The sequence below is a fragment of the Lutra lutra genome, chromosome 11, assembly GCF_902655055.1.
Source record: "Lutra lutra chromosome 11, mLutLut1.2, whole genome shotgun sequence".
Lineage (NCBI taxonomy): Eukaryota > Metazoa > Chordata > Mammalia > Carnivora > Mustelidae > Lutra > Lutra lutra.
In genome coordinates, this window is record NC_062288.1 from 100,267,489 (window position 1) to 100,282,462 (window position 14,974).

Genomic DNA, 14,974 nt, shown 5'->3' on the forward strand with positions numbered 1-14,974 from the left:
CTCCATTCAGATGACTCTTTGCTCAGCTCTGGGTAGTTTCTCCATACATGTATGCTAATCATTACTCAACTTAAGACTTTGAGGAGGTTTCCCTGCTCTTTCTTTTGCTTCTGACTCCAGCCACCTGGTTTCACAGCTCTCTCTCTTCAACTCAAGGATTCCACCATGTTCTGCCTGGGTTCTTTCTGATGCCTCAGACTGGAAACTCTCTCAAGATACGAAGCTGGGAAGTAGGGCTCACTTCATTTTGTTCCGTATCTCAGAGATTCCAGCCCTTGATGGCCTCATATCTTATGGTCTTGCAAACTATCATTTTATATGTTTTTACTGCTTTTTCATTGTTTCGGGTGGGAAAGTAAATTCAATCCCTATGACTCCACCTTGGTCAAAAGCCAAAGTTCTTGAATTCTAATGTGTTTTGTTTTTTCCTATATGGACTTCTGTTTGAATCCTGCAATATAACCTTTCAGCTGAGTGATTCTTTCTCAGGCAATATGTAAATTGTGGATTTTCCTCTGATGGAGTTTTCTTTTCCCTGTGAATGACTACACTTTTTTATTCCTAAGATCACTTTTTGGTTCTTTGTAGTATCTGTCTGTAAATGCTTTATTTTCCCTGGTTGAATCTGATCATTACTGCTGTTTTTAATGGATATATTACTTTTATATTTTTGAAAACCTGAGACATATTTTTTTTAAAGATTTTATTTATTTATTTGACAGAGAGAGATCACAAGTAGACGGAGAGGCAGGCAGAGAGAGAGAGAGGGAAACAGGCTTCTTGCTGAGCAGAGAGCCCGATGTGGGACTCGATCCCAGGACCCTGAGATCATGACCTGAGCCGAAGGCAGCGGCTTAACCCACTGAGCCACCCAGGCACCCCAAAACCTGAGACATATTTATTTCAACTGGTCCTTAATGTTTCTTATATCTGGAGCTAATTTCCATTGAACTTTTGACTTTATTATCTGACTTTGTGGCATTTGTTTTCTTTCCTGTGATTTGAAATTTTGGTTTCCACACTCTTCTTGATAACCAGCCTCTCTGGCTCTCTCTGACTCTGTCTCTCACCTCCTTTTCTGCCTGATAGTTTTGTGACTTTCTCTGTGCAGCTTCCCACATACCCAGTCCAGAACCACATGTTACATGGATGACCTTTTGCCTTTGTCTGGCCGTGTTATTAGAGAATCATAAGTGTGTCACTGAGTCAGTGGTGCTGAGCTCATATATACCTGTTTTCTTCCTTTTTTAAAAAAGATTTTATTTACTTGGAGGCCGGGGAGGAGGGAGAAGCAGACTGCCCGCTGAACAAGGAGCCCAACTCTGGGCTCCATCCCAGGACCTCGGGACCACAACCTGAGTGGAAGGCAGACACTTAACTGACTGAGGCACCCAGATGCTCCCTGTGTTCTAAGTTCTCTGGGTACAGTCTCTAAAGCCATATTTTTAAGTCAGTAAGCGGCTGTTTTAGTCTTGTTTCCCAAGCAAGTTATTCCTGGGCCAGTCTTAATTTTCAGCCCTGCCCCAGGCTTCCTTTCTCTGACACACATGGAGAGACTTATGTTTATCAGTATTCCCCAGGAGCTGGTGGATGCTGCCTCTGTGTATTCCCAGACCCTGACCCAGCCAGCCTCTGCTTTGGTCCTACCCATGACCTTGCATTTGGGTTGCATTTCTTTCTTCCTTCCTTTCTTTCTTTCTTTCTTTTTTTAAGATTTATTTGACAGACAGAGATCACAAGTAGGCAGAGAAGAGGCAGAGAGAGGGGAAGGGAAGCAGGCTCCCTGCTGAGCAGAGAGCCCGATGCTGGGCTCGATCCCAGGACTCTGGGATCATGACCCGAGCCAAAGGCAGAGGCTTTAACCCATTGAGCCACACAGGTGCCCCTGGGTTGCATTTCTTGTGCATGGAGATGCTTATCTTATTTGTTATCCTGGCTATGTCTTTTCAATTTTCTTTTTATCTATCTTATCTAAAAATACTATGTATTTGGAGCAGAAGGAAGCCTCCAAGGCAGAACTCATAATACGATCTTGCCTGAAAGTCTCATCTTCAATTTATTCTTTTCATCTGATACCTATTTTTCAACCAGTTATTAAAGGTAGTACTATACTTAATTGAAAAAATTTTTCTACCTTTTTCTTTTAAATTAGAATCTAGGCTTATAATCTCTGGTGGTGTTACAGCCACCCACTTGGGCATCATGTTTAGGCAGGAGACCTTTATCACTAGAAAAGAAATTTCAAGCCCTCTCTTGAAACACCTACTAAGTTTTCCTTTTCTCTCAGAGGTACTGGTTTATAAAATATAAAACAGAGATGGCCATTATTAATTATAAGTTTTCAGTAAGTTTAGAGGACTAGTTTCATCCATTTCTCCAGGTTCTCTATTATAATTTCTCACTCAACTAACTCCGGTAGAGTAGGACACTACACTATAAACACTGTGTATCTTTATAATTCATACACGTACACACGCACACATGCACACACACACAATGGGTATATTCATGTGAGAGAGAGGGAAAAAAAGAAAAAAGAGAAAGACAGGAAGACAGGGAGGGATGAAGGGAAGTGGAAGAAGAGAGGGAGAGAAAGAAAGGGAGGGAACAGCATTCTTCCTGTCTAGGGAATGGTAAGAGTTTTATATAAATGCACATCTTTCAGTTCATGCTAACAACTTACTAGTTATCAGCTGATATATTTGGTTCTGTTATTTCCAAGTAAGAGTTAGTGTTGTCCTCTTAGAAACTAAGAGTTCATGACTATTCACTATTTCTACCTCCTCTACCTTCTCTTCAACTTTGGAGATTTTTTCCTTTGAGCTATCGCAACATCCATTGGGAATGCATTTGCTCTCTCATACTCTCCGCAATTTGTTGGGGAACACTTCTCTCTTATATACCATTTTCCCGAGGTTTTTGTGGTGAAAGAGTTATCATCCTTAATCCTTGGATCAATAGAGGCTACACATTTCACAAGCTAAATGAACAAAGTAATCAACTTCCCCAAATTACACTGCTTTATAGATCAAAGAAAAATAGGAAACTTTTCATCCATCTTTCTATGATGTTCTTCACGAAAGCCTGACATTTGCCCTCCCCTTGAGGTTAATCACTATTCTCTCCACGTGTACTTCTGCAAAGAAATAACTTTTAACTTATATTTTCCCTTCTTTTAGAATTTTGCTTCCCTTAAAGTTGACATTAAATTCTACTTTTTGAAGTAGTGAGATTAATGGGATTAAGTAGTGGTATGTTAATTGCCTCCTTATTAAAAAATTGTAATGCAGTAAAAAATGAGTAACTTGAGAAAATTTATACTGGAATTTTTTTTGAGGACTAGTTATGAGAAATATTCTAATTTTACTGGGCAATTAATTGCTTACATTCGCCCCTCTTCAGTCATTGCAATAATTTCATATTTACTCCAGTGACCAAATCATCTTAATGCTTTGGTAATACATAGAATTTTCTACGCAGTTGGCTATAGAATTTCCCCTAAGTTTGGAACAATATATCTAACAGATAAGAAGGTATATTTATAATCTCTTGATGATGGGGTATGTTATTATCCCAGAAATTCATCTACAGCTCCTCTAACATTTTACAGAATTCTAGGTAAAGTAGGTATGTGGATGATAGATGACTATAGGAAAATTAGATACTACAATAGGGGAAAAACAGCATATAGATAACACACACGGACAGAGACAAGTAACTCCCATTGTTAGTGAGATTATCAGAAGAGTGGTTCCAAGGAGATATTGCAGACTGGATTCCCCAGGTTACAAATTCTAAGATGGAGAAGAACATGTAGGGAATTCATTAGAGAGTACTTTTGGGATGGAGACTTGTGGCAGGGAAAGGGATGAAGTGGAAAGAGGCAGAAGGAGAAGGTGAGATGCAATATAGTCTCAGTGGAGGCTTCGACCAATTCTGCAGACCACCATGACTCGCCAGTTTTCCCAAGTTGGGGCAGGTGGAAGGACTGCTCTTTCAAACTCCTGGTTGACCGGTCACTGCAAGTGTACAAACCCAGGAAGGGGCATGCCCTTGGATACAGTGCCTCTTTTTCACCCAGGAAGTTCCTCAAGAGGAATTATACTGGGCATGGAGCCTGATGCAAGGCTCAGTCCCACAATCCTGAGATCATGACCTGAGCCAAAATCAAGTCAGTCAGTTAAACAACTGAGCTGCCCAGGCTTCCCTCTGAACTGTTTTTATGCCTAAAATAAAACCTGTACTGGATGGGTTTAGCAAAAGCTTGGAAACTGAGAAGAGAACATTAGTATACTTGAATACAGGGCTGCAAAATTCAAATTTATTCAGTGCATTCATTCAAATGCCATTCTGTTGTCTTTTGTTTTGCATTGTTTTTGCTAAGATGTTATTGCCCTCTGGCTACTTTTGAGATATTTCTCATTAGCACTGTTTTTCTTACCAGTTGATTCCGGATGAGACTTGGTGTGTTTATCTCTGTATTGATCCCGCTTGTAGCTCTGAATTCCTCAGATAGCTGGGCTTACTATTTTCAACCACTGTTTCTTCAAATGTATTTTTTAGGGGTGCTTGGATTCCTCAGTGGGTTAAATGTTCGATCCTTGATCTCAGCTCAGGTCTGGATCTCAGGGTCATGAATTCAAGTCTTGTTTAGGGATCCACGCTGGGCATCAAGCTCACTTGAAAATAAACAAACTAGGGGCACCTGAGTGACTAAGTTAGTGGAGTGTCCAACTCTTGATTTTGGCTCAGGTCCTGATCTTAGGGTCCTGGGATCCAGCCCAGCATTGGGTTCCAGGCTTGATGTGGAGTCTGCTTAGGATTCTCTCTCTGCTTCTGTAAACCCATTTGCCCCCCACCCCATTTGTGAGCTCTGTCTCTAAAATAAATAAATAAAATCTTTTAAAAAATGTATTTTTTTTTCTGCCCCCAATCTCAACTTTCTCTGATTTCAGCTCTCCATTTGCTTGTTTGTTAGGACACTTAATATTATCCTGCCGGCCACTGGAGCACTGTCCATTTCTAAGCCTTTTATCTCCTCTGACCTTCCATTCGAATGGTTTATGCAGCCTGGTGTGCAAGTATACTAATGTTTTCTTCTCAGTTTCTAAGCTGCTGCTAAGCCTATCCAGTATATGTTTTATTTCAGGTATAAAAATAGTTCAGAGAAAAACCTGAGCAGCTCAGTTGTTTAAGTGACTGACTTGATTTTGGCTCAGGTCATGATCTCAGGATTGTGGGACTGAGCCCTGCATCAGGCTCCATGCTCAGTGTGGAACCTGCTTAAGATTCTTTCTTTCTCTCTGTTCCCTCCTCTATTTCCTTCCTTGCCCCACCCCCAATTTTATTTATATATATATATATAGTTTTATATATATATATAGTTATATAGTTATATATATAGTTTTATATATAGTTATATAGTTATTTATATTTATATATTTATATATATTTCAGAGACTTCCATTTTGTTCTCTTTGGTTGAAATTTTCCCCATTAATATCTCATATTGTTCATTCAACATTTTATATTTTTCTCTCAAAGAATGGAACTAATTTATAAGCTCAGTTTTAAAGTCCTGGTCAGCTAATTTCATCATCTCTGTTATTTACAGACTATTTCTGTTGACTGAATTTTTTCTTGTTTAGGTCATTTTTTGCCTGCTCCCCCAAACGTCTAATATTTTTTTAAAAAATTATACTGGACATTATAGATGCTATGTTGCTGAGCTTCTGAACTTTCACGGCCTTCCTTAATGAAGTGTTGAGTCTCATCTGAGCGAGGAGTTGGTTTGATTATTGGTCAGACTGGTCATCTTTCAGGCTTGTTACCAACCTTTATTCAGATGTGCCCAGAATAGCCTTTGGTTTAGGACTAAATTAGTCTAATCTTTCTGACATGTCTGCTGAATGCCTAGCCTTGTTCGACGACTTCTCTCGATCTTCTCTGGTGTGAGGTTAGACTACTTCCAGCCCTGGGCTCCCTTTGGTGGTTGTTCATTTCATAATGACCTTTCCCTGGTCTTGTGGAGTCTTGGTCTGCAAATACACAGCTTCCGATTCATACAGAGCCTAGAGTGCAGATTTCCAGAGCTCCTCCTCTTGACAGCTGCCCCCTGCACTTGTCCTACCAAAGCCAGCTTCCTCAGGAGCTTTGATTTTGATACATCTCCACCTCAAGGACACTGTTGTACTCTGGGATGCTCTTTCATGTGCCATAATCCAGAAAGTGAATGAGGCAGAAAGTCAGGAAGCTGGCAGGGGTCACCTCATTTGTTCATCTTCTCTTGGGATCAGGGATCCTGTATTGTCTATTTTCTAACCCCTACAAAGGAATTATACATTTTGTAATTTTGCGATTTTTTTTCTGGCAGGAGAGGTGTTCTATCATAGCTGAAAGTAGAAACAAGCCATGTAAACATCATTAAATGAATGATATATCTGATGATTTGCAAAATGATTTCTATTATCACAGTCCTCATAGAATAAATTATTTTATTGTCACTTAAGTTTTTTATTTGCAAAGTACTATATAGATAGACAGATAGATACAGATACAGATATACTGTATATGGGATACTTTCTTGAATACTTTTTGACCATTTACTCCCATTAGTAGCCAGACTCACTCAAAAAATTATATTTCCCCTTAGCACTAAGCATTATGCCATATTTTCCATAATATATCTACATGCAACCATAGTTATTTTATATAGTGGTATAAACTAAGAGTATTTTTTCCTATGTTAATGTTATTTTTTTAATTGCTTTTATTATTTAACAATTTTTATATTTTAACAAAAGAAGTTTTATTTCATTTAGTTACTGAAATTGTTTTCCTCAAAATGTGGTTATCAAGAGGCATGGGTTGTATGCCTCCTAAGTGTTAGCAAATATAATACCTGAGTACATATTCTCATATTCATTCTCATAAGTATGAGTATGCAGCTTAAGGTAAGATTAGACCTCATCTTTAGAACTACTGGTATTCTTTGAACTCTGAACTTTTTAACGCAAAAGACAGTTTAGAGTTGTATATAATTGGTTGTTTCATTTATAATCTACTCAAACATAAAACCTCACATGAGGAATTAATAAATTGTTACTTTTTTTTCCTGTGATTTTTAGTTGAAGAATTCATGGTAAATTGATCAGCCCTCAGCCAATTAGACTTTGACATGTACTAATAAGATCTAATTGAGGAATTATGAAGACATTTGCTCAGGAGAAAATGAGCACATAATTGCACTATAAAGAGGTTAGAGTATCAATGTTACCCAGCTGGAAGGATATTAGTTGAAGTCCCAGTGGCATCTATCAAGGACATTCCATAATATATCTATAGAATGTTGCACTGCTAAGGCCATTTGAAAGATGTGGCATAATCCATCGTCAATTGTAGAGCATCAACTCTAAATATCCATTTTCCTCTCTTGCCTCGACCTTCTTCAGGTGCTGGGGGATGGTCTCCATCCGACAGTGACCATTATCAATGGCTTCAGGTTGACTTTGGCAATCGGAAGCAGATCAGTGCCATTGCAACCCAAGGAAGATACAGCAGCTCAGACTGGGTGACCCAGTACCGCATGCTGTACAGTGACACTGGGAGAAACTGGAAGCCCTATCATCAGGATGGGAACATCTGGGTGAGTCATTGTCAGAAAGGCAAACACAGAACTGAGTGGCCGATTTGTGACCCCAGCCCCTCCAAGTCCTGGCTCGCAGTCTGGGGAGGTGAAGGTTGGGTGTGGCCTGCCTGAAGGTTGATCGTTCCATTTTTATTTCTTGTCTTTGTGTTTGTGTTCTCTGGTGCTTGCTGACAAAGAAAAGAAATGTGAGTGAAGCCCAAAAAGTGAGGAAATGGGTCTAAATTCCAGTGCGCCCTGCCCCAGCCCCTGCCGTTTCTAAGTGGCAGAAATGAAAACCTTTATCTTGCAAAGTGGATATGCCCTTTCCCTGGTTTCTAGTATATTTCACAGAAAACAACATCTCCTAATAAAACTGTGGAAACCTGCGGGGAAAAAGTTAGATAAATAATTTAATGATAATAGAATAGTAGAATTTCTTTGAACACAATATTTCAAGTTAATATATTTTTGTCTGGAGTACAGATCTGAAATGGTACAAATTGTACCAAAATACTGGACCATGAGTTAATGAAATACAAAGAAAAAAAATTCCTGACTTAGGTTTTCATTCCTTATTCTCTCTCACTCTTACTTGCCTCAGACTGTTTCTGTTGAAGATATTTAGTTGAATCTTTAAAGAACAACATGTGAAAAGGTCTACTGCCAACAGGGCTTGGGTGAACTGACAGGCACTGGGCAGGGGGCCGTGTACTCTGAAACATTTTACTTCCTGCCAGAAGCAAGTTCATTTTTTTATTTTGCTTTAATCCAGGACTGTTCAGATGAAGTACTGTTCACTGTGCTACTGACCATTTATGTATAAAGTGAAAAATAAGGTAGAAAAAATGGTTTTCTTTTAAAGAAAAACCAAATGGAAGACCAGCGATAGCTCTGGTGCACATCAGGTACCACACTGAACATCTCCTCCCTAAACAGTTTTAAATATTTCAAAATATTACTGGTCTTCACTCTGAGGTATATGCACTTGTCAATATTTACCTATTCAAAGCCATAAGGAAGCCATTCATTCACTCATTCATTTATTCTTGTTGATTGAACAAATAGTTTCCTCTGGCTGCAGTTTCTATCCAAGGTTAAGGTCAATGGGTCTCAATCTGGGCTATCCGTTTGAATAACCTAAAGAACTTTTAGAGAATAAGGATTCCAGGTACACCCAGATCAATTAAACTGAATCATAGAAGTAGAAATTAGATGAATGATAATGGTAACTTTTTTTGAAGACAGATCTTCAACTCAGGTAAAGTATTGAAATTATGAGAATATAATTTAGAGAAGAAGGAAGAATGATATATGACAAGAAAAGAAATGTCCCACATCATATATTATATATAATTATTGTATTAGTGGTTTAGACCCTTATTACAGTTCTGTATTCATTTTATTCTTTTATTATGAAAGAAAAATAGTTTAAACCATTCACTCTAAAAATACCTGTTAAATTGGAAAGTTGTGTGTATCCAATCAAGGATTCAGCACCCTTGAATAAATTCGTTTAAATACTAGATTTTGAGGAATCTACCTTAGTTTAATTATTTTGAAAAACACCCATAACCAAAATCAGGTAAAACCATCAATTTTAAACAAGAAGAGAAAAGAAGAAGGAGTAAGAGGATGTTCACTTTTTAAGCTGTGTCCTTCATAGTATTAGGTAGAGCACTAGGAATTTTCAGCTGGATCAGGGCCCACTCTTAGAGAATTTATATTTTAAAAATCCTCAAGTAATTTTTGTGGGTTGACAGAGTTTAGAGCTCCTAGTTTGGGTAGGTAGTCATTTCTACAGAAGTATCCATTGATCATAACTGTCCTGTAAAATCAGGATATAATGTTCTGGTAATAAAAGGGCCTCCAGTGGCACCTCAGGGGCTCTTTTGGTTAAGTATCTGTCTCTTGATCTCGCATCAGGTCTTGATCTGAGGGCATGAGTTCAAGTCCTGTGTTGGGCTCTATGTTGGGTAAGGAATCTACCTTAAAAAAAAGTCCTCCAGAGTTATTCTTTAGGAATAACTTTTATCAAGCCATGATTGTAGGAGTATATTGAGTATGTATATTGAGATGGATAAGCTGTAGGAAGCAGGGAGAAGGGATAATGTCTCTTTATGGAAAGTCTTCATCTTACAATTAAGATGATTCAAAGTCTCAAGCCCAATTTGTAGGAAAGTGATTTTCAACTGTGGATATACACTAGAATAACCTAGAGGGCTTTAAAATATATGGATGTCTGGGTCCTACCCCCAAAGATTTGGTTTAGTTGGTCTATGGTACAGCCTAAGCATAAGGATTTTAAAGTTCCTCAGGTCATTGTAACATACAGCCAACTTGGGGAACCATATTTTAGTTTGTTTTTTGGCCCATAGGTAAGGTGGGCATAGAGGAAGTTTATTGTGAGACACAAACAAATAATAGAAAATTAGAAAAGACCTTCCTCAAACTTTAGCAGAGAGAAAGAGATTGACCAAATAGACTAATCAACTGTGAGTAGACAATTAAGGCTCAGATCACAAATGCTTCCAGTAGAACATTCCTTATTTTCTAACTCTCTTAAAAGCAGATTAGCATGTTGGTGATATTATTTGAGGGCTACAAACCAGACTCCAAAAAATCTTCCACATTTCCTTTTTTGTGAGGCTTTCATCGCATGAGTGAGAGTGTCAAATCCTCTCCTATCACAATGCACGAAATGCACAGACAGCTGATAAAATGCAGAGGCCTTTGGGCTTTAAGTTACTTATCAGATACTAAGCAGTTAAGGATAGTTCATTCTGACTAAATACAGAGACATAAGTTCAAAGAGCTGAGAAAGGTCGAATTTTCTGGGGTGACTTAGGACTCTCTGGGTTTACATAAAATGCCAGGCGTGGAGTGAGAGAGATAGGACTGCACAATGGAAATAATCACACACATTGAAGGTAGGCTTCATCTCCAGGCACAGCTCTCTGCCTTTTCCATGGTGTTAAGGATGTATATTCTACTGTTTTCTCCCATTCTGGTGTTCCTTTTGTTTCAAATCCTATCTTTTTCATTAAAAATAAGTATGTGATGAGTGATTATTTCTAGATTAAACTGTAGTGAACCAATTATGAAATTTCAGAAATCAAAACAAGTTTGAGATACAAACTACATACTGTGAAATGTTTTATTTTTAGTGCCAGTAAGCCTACAACATAATGATTACATTCCTTTAATAACCTATGACAGAAATGGTTTAACCCTCATTCATGTGAAAAATAGTCCCTTGGTTTGATATATTATAAAAGAAATAAAACTCACTGTTTTCTAAAAATTCTTGAGTACTTTAGAGATTGTTTTAACATGCATTAAATGATTAAAATTTAGCATTCTCAAATCTTGACCAAAAAATACACTTTGGACATAAGTTTGTGAAAAATGTAATTAAATATTAAATTTTCTTTTAATCCAACCACTGTTTAAGGTAATGTATATTGCACTTAAGTAAAAGAGATTCCTGGGGGTGCCTGGTTGGCTTAGTTAAGAATCTGCCTTCAGCTCAGGTCATGATCCTGGAGTCTTAGAATCCAACCCCGCATTGGACTTCCTGCTCATTGAGGACTCTGCTTCTCCCTCTCCCTCTGCCCCTCTCCTGCTCATGCTCTCTCTGTCTTTGTCTTTGTTTCTGTCTCTCTTTCTCTCTCAAAAAAATAAAAAAAAATAGGTAAGATCTTTTAAAAAGAAAAAGATTTCTGACATAGATTTAGATGGCTGTTTGATGGACAGCACTCTGTATGGTGGGAAGTTTCAGATAGCCAAAAAATGTTTAAGCTGATACAGTTACAAAGATGTTTATCCTACCCATTCCTAAAATGATTGATTACCTGAAAAGAAGGCAAAGCAATGGAAATTCAATCACTTAAGTCTTGCTTTTAACAAATGCCAATGGTATTCTTTATATAATTATAGGAGGGATGGACAACACAACTAATTTTATTATAAAATTGTTATTAAACATCCATATGGAGATTCTGAGTTATTTTATGACCATTGGATAATGTTAAAATAAGTTAAAAACAAAGCATGTGAATGAGAAATTGTGACAATTGGATTTTAGAAGACTTTAAAGTCATTAATCTGACTTTAGAATCTGACTGTGAAATGATAATGGCTCTTGAAAATATTCCTGAAGAATGGTTTAACTGAATATTTCATACTAAAAGGTGTAATGGCTAAATGTGCTTAACCAGTCAAACCTTCTCATTCCTCATTGATAATAGGAGGCATAATAGAATTCTTTATACTTTATCCACAATGCCATCTCCTTCTGACAGATTTTTCTTTCTAATGGAGAAGAAAAATCTGTGCAGATTGGTAAAATTGCCCACACCCCTGAGAAATCATTGCATTTACGTAGTCCAGAAAATCGAATTTGCATACTGCTCTTGAGTTGTTTTCTGGTTACCTAAATATATCTGTAGGACAGACAGGTAATATTCTGTATGAGCATTTCTTATCAAAAGTCCATTCAGCATCACATTAAATAAGAATTCCAGCAGATTTTTGCTATGAGGCTGCATTTAGTTTTGCTTGGGAAATTCAATTACCCATTTTTGAATGCAGATATTGGGAGCCAAAATAGGCACTTGAGGTATTAAGAGTGAATGCCTTCTTTACCTTCCATTATTGTTTTGCAGAATAGTAACATACCACAAATTTACCTGTACTGTAAATGTAGGTTTTCTTCTTCTTTTTAAAATTTTTTATTAAATGATGAGCAAATGCTTATATATTCCTAATGACATTTTAAATTGGTTTTTATCCCTTTCATTCATAGTAGGCAAGTATCAAACTGGGATCAGTAACTGTTGAATATATTAACTGGAGAATCCCACAGAACAGAAATGTTTCTAATATTTAAATTACACCATTACATATTTATCAATATAGGATAGAATATAGGAATATATGAGTTCATAGTCTCTAAGCAATATTAAATAGAATATTAATTTACTAGATAGCATAAAAACCTGGGTCACGTACATGCTTTTTTCCATACACATACACAGAAAACTTCATTTTTTCTAACAAATTTGAAACATTTAAAAAAGCTGAAAAGCAAATAATAGCAGATAAATGCATTAAATTCTTTGTTTTTCTGAATATCAAATCAATAGCTTGACTATATCTTCTCTACCTCCTTTTTAACCACGTATCTTAACAACTTGTATCTAAATAATAAAAGTTCCTAAAATGTGTTTGTAGGTTAACATACAGCCAGGTGTTCAGAAAGTGAAACCCACAATATGGATTCAAAAGGCCTGAATTCGGGGCGCCTGGGTGGCTCAGTGGGTTGGGCCTCTGCCTTCGGCTCAGGTCATGATCTCAGGGTCCTGGGATAGAGCCCCTCATGGAGCCCCGCATCGGGCTCTCTGCTCAGCGGGGAGCCTGCTTCCCCTTCTCTCTCTGCCTGCCTCTCTGCCTACTTGTGATCTCTCTCTCTCAGATCAAATAAATAAATAATTTTTTTAAAAAATTAAAAGGCCTGAATTCAAGTATCTGGGTTCATATATTTGGGTTATGAACTTGGGGAAGTTACTTTGTACCTCCCATTCCTAATCTGAGAAATGAGAATAATGCCTCTTAGGAGAGTTACATGAGATTATGTAAGTAAAGAAATTTTGCAAGTTATGAAGATTTAGAAACACGTATGTTATCAATAGCCTATATTAGAAGCATTCCACAAAATTAGTAGCATTCTAGTTTGTATTCAAAACCAGGGCCATAATTCTTTTCAGTGAGAATAGTCTGTGATGATAATTTTCAGAGAGTTTAGTCCCTGTCTATCCTTTTCAGATGCATTCTATCTCTGTTTCCTCTTATTCATGATTTAAAATATCTGAAAATACTTTAGGCAAAGAAAATGTGACTTAAGTGGGAAGAGGAATGTGGACAGACCTCTGGCGTATCTTCCCATCAACAAATGGAGTGGCCATTTGTAGACAGTGCAGTGCAAGCTGGCACGTAAAGCGTGGCTAGTAGTCCTAGCTCTGTGCCAAGTGCCTTTGCAGTGCTTGTAACAAATTATTTGTTACCATAATGATGGCCATGTGTCCAATGAGCCATGAAAGGGGAGATTGCTTAAAAATGAATGGATTATTCCGTCCTATATTTTCAACCATTTGTTGTAGTGGTTGCACTAATTTTCCGAATCACTTCAAAATCTGTTCCAGTTATAAATGTAAAACAACTATTTCACAGTTCAATAGTATACTTAGATTCTTCCAAACAAATCTAGAATTTTTCCCTGCCTTTGAAACTGAGGAAGATAACCATCCCTCTTGATTGCTCATGTTGTCTTTTATCAGTTGATAACATTCCTGTCCTCACGTAGGACGCTGATGCACTAAGTTTTTGCCAATAGATGGGAATTTCCCTAATTTGTTTATGTATGCACAAGCATTGTGGCTGCAATCACTTGTTTGGGGAAAGGCACATTCAAAACAATTTTATGGATAACTTATTGAGAAACGAGGAACCTCAGAAGAATCTGCATTAAACCATTTCTAAAATGACCCTCGATATAAATGGGATAAACATCTTTAGGACTTGTATAGAAAAAAAAAATGATTTCCAGGTGCATTTAGAATAAGCTTCTTATTTCTGTGAAATACATTTTTCTGTTTACACCCCTCTTAGGCTGGGTGATATTTTTAAGGTCTCATGAATTTTAATAAGTTGAGTGGATATTCCAGATCCTTTTGCATATACTATAATGCCTCTAGGAGTGAATTTTGATCACCTTTCTAAATACACATTTGTATTGTGAAATTCTCATTTTAAGAGGTCGTAGGACTTTGTCCTGCATCAATTTGTGAGCCATTCAATATTCTACACACATACACATATGTAAGAACCATTCTAGCCAATGTGGTTATGTGTTTCTTTCTTTTTTTTTTTTTCCCAAAAATCTGGAAGGTAAAAGTAAGACGGTATTAATAGTAGTGACATACACTGTTAGGTAAAGGAAAATGATATGATCTTATATGCTATGGCTTCTGACTTTCAGCAGTATATGATTCTTCACAGTGTAGTGTATTTTTCATATATGAGTTAAGATAGGATATATGTAGTCATTGTTCTGAATTTTTAAAAGTATATTGGATTGTTTGAAGGCCAATCTGAAAGAGGAAGTGTTCTCATTAAGCATCAAGATATCGCCAGATGGGGGCGCCTGGGTGGCTCAGTGGGTTAAGCTTCTGCCTTTGGCTCAGGTCATGATCTCAGGGTCCTGGGTTAGAGCCCCCCATCCTGCTTTCTGCTCTGTAGGGAGTCTGCTTCCCCCCCGCAACCCCCGCCACCTCTCTGCCTGCTTGTGAT

At 37.5% G+C, this 14,974-nt stretch overlaps 1 protein-coding gene across 2 annotated transcripts in view; it reads left to right on the plus strand.

Moving 5' to 3' along the window:
• CNTNAP2 (contactin associated protein 2) overlaps window positions 1-14,974 on the plus strand; it is a 1,959,883-nt gene that overhangs the window by 623,795 nt on the left and 1,321,114 nt on the right. For both annotated transcript variants that reach the window (XM_047694949.1, XM_047694948.1), the window contains exon 3: window positions 7,452-7,645. In XM_047694949.1, the coding sequence (XP_047550905.1) occupies window positions 7,452-7,645 (194 nt within the window). The remainder of the gene's footprint in view (window positions 1-7,451; window positions 7,646-14,974) is intronic.